The sequence below is a fragment of the Pseudophryne corroboree genome, chromosome 1 (genome assembly GCF_028390025.1).
Source record: "Pseudophryne corroboree isolate aPseCor3 chromosome 1, aPseCor3.hap2, whole genome shotgun sequence".
NCBI lineage: Eukaryota > Metazoa > Chordata > Amphibia > Anura > Myobatrachidae > Pseudophryne > Pseudophryne corroboree.
In genome coordinates, this window is record NC_086444.1 from 1,246,387,073 (window position 1) to 1,246,398,818 (window position 11,746).

The 11,746-nt window shown below is 38.1% G+C and overlaps 1 protein-coding gene across 1 annotated transcript in view; it reads right to left on the bottom strand.

Annotated features, from left to right (window-relative positions):
- The window catches only part of LBX2 (ladybird homeobox 2), a 316,615-nt gene extending 305,265 nt beyond the window's left edge, over positions 1–11,350 (bottom strand). The window contains exon 1 of the mRNA XM_063925785.1: positions 10,979–11,350. Within this exon, the coding sequence (XP_063781855.1) occupies positions 10,979–11,303 (325 nt within the window). The 5' untranslated portion in view covers positions 11,304–11,350. The remainder of the gene's footprint in view (positions 1–10,978) is intronic.
- Positions 11,351–11,746: the final 396 nt, after the last annotated feature.

Here is an 11,746-nt window from a genome sequence, read left to right on the forward strand (position 1 = left end):
CCGCACCGCCGCACACGCCTCTGATGTGAGGGCAGGAGAGTGCAGCCTGCGCCTCTCGTTCCCCTCAGTCTCCGGTGGGTGTTTCAGTTTACTTCAGCGCCGATCCGTGAGCCAATCAGAGCTCGCACCCGCGAGCTCTGATTGGCTCACGGATCGGCGCTGAATTAAACTGAGACACCCGCCGAAGACTGAGGGGAACGAGAGGCGCAGGCTGCACTCTCCTTCCCTCACATGACAGACAGGAGGACAGCGACGGCAGCGGTGAGTAGGGGAGGGGGGCATGTTATACCTGGCACTGGGGGGGCATGTATACCTGGCACTGGGGGCATATCTGGCACAGGGGGGCATATATACCTGGCACTGGGGGCATATCTGGCACAGGGGGGCATATATACCTGGCACTGGGGGATATCTGGCACAGGGGGGCATGTATACCTGGCACTGGGGGCATATCTGGCACAGGGGGGCATATATACCTGGCACTGGGGGCATATCTGGCACAGGGGGGCATATATACCTGGCACTGGGGGATATCTGGCACAGGGGGGCATGTATACCTGGCACTGGGGGCATATCTGGCACAGGGAGGCATATATACCTGGCACTGGGGGATATCTGGCACAGGGGGGCATGTATACCTGGCACTGGGGTATATCTGGCACTGGGGGGGCATGTTATACCTGGCACTGGGGGATATCTGGCACTGGGGGGCATGTATACCTGGCACTGGGGGATATCTGGCACTGGGGGGGCATGTATACCTGGCACTGGGGGATATCTGGCACTGGGGGGGCATGTATACCTGGCACTGGGGGATATCTGGCACTGGGGGCATATCTAGCACAGGGGGGCATATATACCTGGCACTGGGGGATATCTGGCACAGGGGGGCATGTATACCTGGCACTGGAGGATATCTGGCACTGGGGGCATATCTGGCATTGTAGGGGCATTTCTGTATCAGGCACGGGGGGCAATGTATATCTGACACAGTGGGGGCATTTGTGTATCTAGCACTGTGGGGCAATGTGTATCTGACACTGTGAGGCAATGTATGGCACTCTGGGGGCATTTCTGTATCTGGCACTGTGGGGCAATGTGTATCTGGCACTGTGGGGCAATGTGTATCTGGCACTCTGGGGACATTTGTGTATCTGGCACTGTGGGGCAATGTGCATCTGGCACTGTGGGGCAATGTGTATCTGGCACTGTGAGGCAATGTGTATCTGGCACTCTGGGGGCATTTCTGTATCTGGCACTGTGGGGCAATGTGTATCTGGCACTGTGGGGCAATGTGTATCTGGCACTCTGGGGACATTTGTGTATCTGGCACTGTGGGGCAATGTGCATCTGGCACTGTGGGGCAATGTGTATCTGGCACTGTGAGGCAATGTGTATCTGACACTCTGGGGACATTTGTGTATCTGGCACTCTGGGGACATTTGTGTATCTGGCACTGTGGGGCAATGTGTATCTGGCACTGTGGGGTTATATGTATCTGGCACTGTGGGGCAATGTATATCTAGCACTGTGGTGCAACGTGTATCTGACACTATTGGGGTCATACGTGTATCTGCCCCTCCCCCATATGTGTATCACGCCCCCATTTTCATTGGCCACGCCCCATGTGGCATTTGGCCACACCCATTTTTTTGCGCGCGCTCCTTCGGCGCGCGCACACAGTACCCGTAAGACATTTTTTCTACTTGCACCACTGACCCTGTGTGATATAATGTATTCTGTGTGATATAATGTAGCCTGTGTGATAATAGAGTGTGTGATACAATGTATCCCGTGTGATATAATGAATCATCTGTGATAATAGAGTGTGTTATTATGTATCCTGTATGATATAATGTATCCTTTATGATATAATGTATCCTGTATGATATAATGTATCCTGTGTGATATAACGTATCCTGTATGATAATAGAGTGTGCAATATAATGTATCCTGTATGATAAGAGTATGTGATATAATGTATCCTGTGTGATAATAGAGTGTGAAATATAATGTATCCTGTATGATAAGAGTATGTGATATAATGTACCCTGTGTGATATAATGTATCCTGTGTGATATAATATAACCTGTTAGTGAAGCTCCCTCACATTCCGGGTAGCTGACCCCACTGTCACATGAAAGGTGACTGTCACCCGCTCGTGCCCGGACACTGGGAGTACAGTGAATAAGAGCCGGGTGCGGCTGTATTATGTATGTGTGCGGGAGTGCGGGAGTGTAGTCAGGCGCGGGATTATAGGGAGGCTGCAGAGATTATACTCCGCACTGCTCTATATCATTTATATCTACTGCTCCTGTAATACGCCGGGGCCATAATCATCATCATCATCATCATCATCATATTATTATTATTATTATTATTATTATTATTATTATTATTTTCATCATCCAATACAGAGCGGGTATAATATATAAATGATATAACAGCGGTATACAGAGCATGTATAATATATAAATGGTATAACAGCAGTATACAGAGCAGGTATAATATATAAATGATATAACAGCGGTATAAAGAGCAGGTATAATATATAAATGATATAACAGCGGTATACAGAGCAGGTACACTATATAAATGATATAACAGCGGTATAAAGAGCAGGTATAATATATAAATGATATAACAGCGGTATACAGAGCAGGTATGATATATACATGATATAACAGCGGTATACAGAGCAGGTATAATATATAAATGATATAACAGCGGTATACAGAGCAGGTATAATATATAAATGATATAACATCGGTATACAGAGCAGGTATAATATATACATGATATAATAGCGGTATATAGAGCAGGCATAAAATATAAATGATATAACAGCGTTATACAGAGCAGGTATAATATATAAATGATATAACAGCGGTATAAAGAGCAGGTATAATATATAAATGATATAACAGCGGTATACAGAGCAGGTATAATATATACATGATATAATAGCGGTATATAGAGCAGGTATAAAATATAAATGATATAACAGCGTTATACAGAGCAGGTATAATATATAAATGATATAACAGCGGTATACAGAGCAGGTATAATATATAAATGATATAACAGCGGTATACAGAGCAGGTATAATATATAAATGATATAACATCGGTATACAGAGCAGGTATAATATATAAATGATATAATAGCGGTATATAGAGCAGGTATAATATATAAATGATATAACAGCGGTATACAGAGCAGGTACACTATATAAATGATATAACAGCGGTATAAAGAGCAGGTATAATATATAAATGATATAACAGCGGTATACAGAGCAGGTATAATATATACATGATATAATAGCGGTATAAAGAGCAGGTATAAAATATAAATGATATAACAGCGTTATACAGAGCAGGTATAATATATAAATGATATAACAGCGGTATACAGAGCAGGTATAATATATAAATGATATAACAGCGGTATACAGAGCAGGTATAATATATAAATGATATAACATCGGTATACAGAGCAGGTATAATATATAAATGATATAATAGCGGTATATAGAGCAGGTATAATATATAAATGATATAACAGCGGTATACAGAGCAGGTATAATATATAAATGATATAACAGAGGTATACAGAGCAGATATAATATATAAATGATATAACAGCGGTATACAGAGCATGTACATTACACATAAATGATATAACAGAGGTATACAGAGCAGGTATAATATATAAATGATGTAACAGCTGTATACAGAGCATGTATAATATATAAATGATATATCAGCGGTATACAGAGCATGTATAATATATAAATGATATAACAGCGGTATACAGAGCAGGTATAATACATAAATGATATAACAGCGGTATACAGAGCAGGTATAATATATAAATGATATAACATCGGTATACAGAGCAGGTATAATATATAAAAGATATAATAGCGGTATATAGAGCAGGTATAATATATAAACGATATAACAGCAGTATACAGAGCAGGTATAATATATAAATGATATAACAGCGGTATACAGAGCAGGTATACTATATAAATGATATAACAGCGGTATACTAAGCATGTATAATAAATAAATGATATAACAGAGGTATACAGAGCAGGTATAATACATAAATGATATTACAGAGGTATACAGAGCAGATATAATATATAAATGACATAACAGCGGTATACAGAGCATGTACATTATACATAAATGATATAATAGCGGTATACAGAGCAGGTATAATATATAAATGATGTAACAGCTGTATACAGAGCATGTATAATATATAAATGATATAACAGCGGTATACAGAGCATGTATAATATATAAATGATATAACAGCGGTATACAGAGCATGTATAATATATAAATGATATAACAGCGGTATACAGAGCGGGTATAATATATACATGATATATGACCGGTATACAGAGCAGGTATAATATATAAATGATATAACAGTGGTATACAGAGTGGGTATAATATATACATGATATATGACCGGTATACAGAGCAGGTATAACATATAAATTATATAACAGTGGTATACAGAGCAGGTATAATATATAAATGATATAACAGTGGTGTACAGAGCAGGTATAATATATAAATGATGTAACAGCTGTTTACAGAGCATGTATAATATATAAATGATATAACAGCGTTATACAGAGCAGGTATAATATATAAATGATGTAACAGCTGTATACAGAGCATGTATAATATATAAATGATATAAAAGCAGTATACAATGCCGGTATAATATATAAATGATATAACAGCGGTTTATAGAGCGGGTATAATAACAGCGTTATACAGAGCAGGTATAGATAAAGGATATAACAGCGGTATATAAAGAAGGTATAATATATACATGATATAACAGCGGTATACAGAGCAGGTATAATATATAAATGATATAACAGCGGTATACAGAGCAGATATAATATATAAATTATATAACAGCGGTATACAGAGCAGATATAATATATAAATGATATAATATCGGTATACAGAGCAGGTATAATATATAAATAATATAACAGCGGTATACAGAGCAGGTATTATATATAAATAATATAACAGCGGTTTATAGAGCGGGTATAATAACAGCGTTATACAGAGCAGGTATAGATAAAGGATATAACAGCGGTATATAAAGAAGGTATAATATATACATGATATAACAGCGGTATACAGAGCAGGTATAATATATAAATGATATAACAGCGGTATACATAGCATGTATAAAATATAAATTATATAACAGCGTTATAAAGAGCAGGTATAATACATACATGATATAGCAGCTGTATACAGAGCAGTTATAATATATAAAAATTATATAACAGCGGTATACCGAGCAGGTTTAATATATACTTGATATTGCAGCGGTATACAGAGCAGGTATTATATATAAATGATATAACAGCGTTATACAGAGCAGGTTTAATATATACATGATATTGCAGCGGTATACAGAGCAGGTATAATATATACATGATATTGCAGCAGTATACAGAGCAGGTATAACATATAAATGATATAACAGTGGTATATAGAGATATATACATGGTTTAACAGTGTTATACAGAGCAGGTATAATATATAAATGATATAACAGCGGTATACAGAGCAGATATAATATATACATGATATAGCAGCGGTATACAGAGCAGGTATAATATATAAATGATATAACAGCGGTATACAGAGCAGATATAATATATACATGATATAGCAGCGGTATACAGAGCAGGTATAATATATAAATGATATAACAGCGGTATACAGAGCAGGTATAATATATTAATGATATAAAAGCGGTATACAGAGCAGGTATAATATATTAAAATTATATAACAGCGTTATACAGAGCAGGTATAATATATAAATGATATAAGAGCGGTATACAGAGCATGTACATAATATATAAATGATATAACAGCGGTATACAGAGCAGGTATAATATATAAATTATATAATAGCGCTATACAGAGCAGGTATAAAATATAAATGATATAACAGCGTTATACAGAGCAGGTATAATATATAAATGATATAAGAGCGGTATACAGAGCAGGTATAATATATAAATGATGTAACAGCTGTATACAGAGCAGATATAATATATTAATGATATAAAAGCGGTTTACAGAGCAGGTATAATATATTAAAATTATATAACAGCGTTATACAGAGCAGGTATAATATATTAATGATATAAGAGCGGTATACAGAGCATGTACATAATATATAAATTATATAACAGCGGTATACAGAGCAGGTATAATATATAAATTATATAATAGCGCTATACAGAGCAGGTATAATATATAAATTATATAATAGCGCTATACAGAGCAGGTATAAAATATAAATGATATAAGAGCGGTATACAGAGCAGGTATAATATATAAATTATATAAGAGCGGTATACAGAGCAGGTATAATATATAAATTATATAAGAGCGGTATACAGAGCAGGTATAATATATAAATTATATAAGAGCGGTATACAGAGCAGGTATAATATATAATAATGATATAACAGCGTGGGCCCTACACACTGGCCGACATGACTGCACAATATGAACGATCTCGTTCATTAATGAACGAGATAACGTTCATATCGTGCAGTGTGGAGGCTCCAGCGATGAACGATGTGCGGCCCCGCGCTCGTTCATCGCTGGTCCCCCGTCGGCTGTACATGCAGGCCAATATGGACGATCTCGTCCATATTTGCCTGCACTTCAATGCAGCCGGGTGACGGGGGGAGTGAAGAAACTTCACTCCCCCTGTCACTGCCCCTCCGCCGCCGGGTCGCCCATCGGCCGTATCCGCCGTCTGGCAGCTCGGCGGCGGATCGGCCAATGTGTAGGGCCTATATACAGAGTAGGTATAATATATACATGATATAGCAGCGTTATACAGAGCAGGTATAATATATACATGTTATAGCAGCAGTATATAGAGAAGGTATAATATATAAATGGTATAACAGCTATACAGAGCAGGTATAATATATAACTGATATAACAGGCGTATATAATATATAAATTGTATAACAGAGGTATACAGAGCGGGAATAATATATAAATCATATAAGAGCAGTATACAGAGCAGGTATAATATATAAATTATATAACAGCAGTATACAGAGCAGGTATAATATATAAATGATATAACAGCGGTATACAGAGCAGGTATAATATATAAATGATATAAGAGCGGTATACAGAACAGGTATAATATATAAATGATATAACAGCGGTATACAGAGCCGGTATAATATATAAATGATATAAGAGCGGTATACAGAACAGGTATAATATATAAATGATATAACAGCGTTATAAAGAGCAGGTATAATATATACATGATATAGCAGCTGTATACAGAGCAGGTATAATATATATAAATGATATAATAGAGGTATACAGAGCGTATATAATATATAAATTGTATAACAGAGGTATACAGAGCGGGAATAATATATAAATCATATAAAAGCTGTATACCGAGCAGGTATAATATATAACTGATATAACAGCGGTATAGAGAGCGTATATAATATATAAATTGTATAACAGAGGTATACAGAGCGGGAATAATATATACATCATATAAGAGCGGTATACAGAGCAGGTATAATATATAAATGATATAACAGCGTTATAAAGAGCAGGTATAATATATACACGATATAGCAGCTGTATACAGAGCAGGTATAATATATATAAATTATATAACAGAGGTATACAGAGCAGGTATATTATATACATGATATAACAGCGGTATACAGAGCATGTACATAATATATAAATGGTATAACAGAGGTATACAGAGCAGGTATAATATATAAATTATATAACAGCGTTATACAGAGCAGGTATAATATATAAATGATATAAGAGCGTTATACAGAGCAGGTATGTTATATAAATGATATAACAGCAGCATACAGAGCATGTACATAATATATAAATGATGTAACAGCAGTATACAGAGAAGGTTTAATATATAAATGATATAATAGCGGTATACAGAGCAGGTATAAAATATAAATTATATAACAGCGGTATACAGAGCATGTATAATATATAAATGATATAAGAGCGGTATACAGAGCAGGAATCATTTATAAATTATATAACAGCGGTATACAGAGCAGGTAAAATATATAAATGATATAACAGCGGTATACGGAGCAGGTATACTATATAAATAATATAACAGCGGTATACAGAGCAGGTATAATATATAAATTATATAACAGCGGTATACAGAGCATGTATAATATATAAATTATATAACAGAGGTATACAGAGCAGGCACGTAATATGTAAATGATATAACAGCGGTATACAGAGCATGTACATAATATATAAATGATATAACAGCGGTATACAGAGCATGTACATAATGATATAACAGAGGTATACAGAGCAGGTATAATATATAAATGATATAACAGCGTTATACAGAGCAGGTATAATATATAAATGATATAACAGCTGTATACAGAGCAGGTATAATATATAAATGATATAACAGAGGTATACAGAGCAGGCACGTAATATATAAATGATATAACAGCGGTATACAGAGCATGTACATAATATATAAATGATATAACAGCGGTATACAGAGCAGGTATAATATATAAATGATATAACAGCTGTATACAGAGCATGTATAAAATATAAATGATATAACAGAGGTATACAGAGCAGGCACGTAATATATAAATTATATAATAGCGGTATACAGAGCATGTACATAATGATATAACAGAGGTATACAGAGCAGGTATAATATATTAATGATATAACAGCGTTATACAGAGCAGGTATAATATACAAATGATATAACAGCGGTATACAGAGCGTGTATAATATATAAATGATATAAGAGCGGTATACAGAGCAGGTATAATATATAAATGATATAACAGCGGTATACAGAGCATGTATAATATATAAATGATATAACAGCGGTATACAGAGCCGGCACGTAATATATATTCGAGATAATAACTGTATAAAGAGCACGCATTATAGGTTCATCGCAAAATAACATTATCTTTTGTATACATATAATATTCCTATTTAGAACATGGATATATTTTATAAACAAAAGAATATCTTAATACATCGGAAATGGTTGTGTCTATGTATAGTGATGGGATATTGTAGTTGCTGAAGTGTATAACAGCGGTAAGTTCTCACCTATGTACAGACTAATATACACATTCTATATAGTGTGACAGTGTAATAATAATATAGTGACACGTGTGTGTGTGTGTGTGTGTGTGTGTGTGTGTGTGTGTGTGTGTGTGTGTGTGTGTGTGTGTGTGTGTGTGGTCAGTGTGGTGTATATGGAGTTGCAGGGTAACTATAGTCGGGGCTGCAGAATGTTCATCTGATGGATAGTACATGCTGCTGCTGATTATCGCCATTACATAGTTATCGTTACTGTTATTGCTAATATACTGCCGGTGTAATAAATCCGCGCTATAGAACAGTATCGCGCAGCGCATTGCTGAATCATAGTTATACTATATATATATATATATTATATATATATATATATAGTAACGTGAAATGAGTAATGGAGTCACCTTCCCTGGTCTGACCCTTCCAGCCCCCGATGTCCTGAGTATCACCCCACTCTCCCCTCTGTATGTATAGATAGATAGATAGATAGATAGATAGATAGATAGATAGATAGATAGATACTGTAGATAGATATAAAGTATATATAGGTAATAACAGCATATATACAAGCATAGAAGGTATCTACATTATGTGTGTGAGCATAGTATATAGGGGACACAGTGTGTATACTGTTGGTGTATATAGGGGGACACAGTGTGTATACTATAGGTGTATATAGGGAGACACAATGGTATACTGTAGGTGTATATAGGGGGACACAAAGTGTATACTGTAGGTGTATAAAGGGAGACACAATGGTATACTGTAGGTGTATATAGGGTGTATATGGGGGGACACAGAGTGTATACTGTAGGTGTATATAGGGTGTATACCGAAGGTGTATATAGGGTGTATACTGTAGGTGTATATATGGTGCATATAGAGTGTATACTGTAGGTGTATATAGGGAGACACAATGGAATACTGTAGGTGTATATAGGGTGTATACTGTAGGTGTATATAGGATGAATACTGTAGGTTTATATAGGGAGACACAATGGTATACTGTAGGTGTATATAGGGTGTATATAGGGGGACACAGAGTGTATACTGTAGGTGTATATAGGATGTATACTGTAGGTGTATATAGGGAGACACAATGGAATACTGTAGGTGTATATAGGGTGTATACTGTAGGTGTATATAGGATGTATACAATATGTGTATATAGGGAGACACAATGGAATACTGTAGGTGTATATAGGGTGTATACTGTAGGTGTATATAGGGTGTATACTATAGGTGTATATAGGGAGACACAATGGAACACTGTAGGTGTATATAGAGTGTATACTGTAGGTGTATATAGGGTGTATACTGTAGGTGCATATAGGGAGACACAATGGAATACTGTAGGTGTATATAGGGCGTATACTGTAGGTGTATATAGGGTGTATACTGTAGGTGTATATAGGGTGTATACTGTAGGTATATATAGGGTGTATACAGGGTATATATAGGGTGTATACTGTAGGTGTATATAGGGAGACACAATGGAATACTGCAGGTGTATATAGGGTGTATACTGTAGGTGTATATAGGGTGTATACTGTAGGTGTATATAGGGTATATATAGGGAGTATACTGTAGGTGTATATAGGGAGACACAATGGAATACTGTAGGTGTATATAGGGGACACAGTGTGTATACTGTAGGTGTATATAGAGAGACACAATGGTATACTGTAGGTGTATATAGTGTGTATACTATAGGTGTGTATATGGGACACAATGTTATACTGTAGGTATATACAGACGGTAGGTACCCACCCTCAGCCGCCTGCAGCACCGTCAGCTCCAGTCCCTGGAAGGTCTTGCTGGCCAGTTCCTCCAGAGCGCAGAGAGGGGAGGACAGAGGGGGTCCCCCCGGCCGGGCCCCTCCACAGGGCAGCTTGAGGTGCTGGGGGGTCCCCTGGCCATTCGGGGTCCTCCTGACACAGGGCCTGCTCAGGATGTCCTCAATGCTGAAGGGTGTGAGAGGCTTAGTGGTGGGATCCATCAGCCCTCTCCTTCTCTCCTTCATCTCCCCTCCAGCACTCATACTGCCCCCCTCCCTCTCAGGGAGACCCCACAACTGATGCTGGAAGTGCAGCATTATCCAGGCTGGGAGCCCCTCACACAGAGCAGCACAACTTCCCAGAAAGACCCCTCACCCCCCCCCCCCTCCCTCCCACTGTCAGCCTGCTGCTGGCTCTACCCCCTTCCCTGCTCTGCCCCTGCCCCCTGGAAGCATCCTGACTCCCTCCCTGCTCTGCCCACTGCTTGGGTCTCCCCTGCCCCTGGAGGCATCCTGACTCCCTCCCTGCTCTGCCCACTGCTTGGGTCTCCCCTGCCCCTGGAGGCATCCTGACTCCCTCCCTGCTCTGCCCACTGCTGGGGTCTCCCCTGCCCCTGGAGGCATCCTGACTCCCTCCCTGCTCTGCCCCTGCCCCCTGGAAGCATCCTGACTCCCTCTCTGCTCTGCCCACTGCTGGGGTCTCCCCTGCCCCCTGGAGGCATCCTGACTCCCTCCCTGCTCTGCCCCTGCCCCCTGGAAGC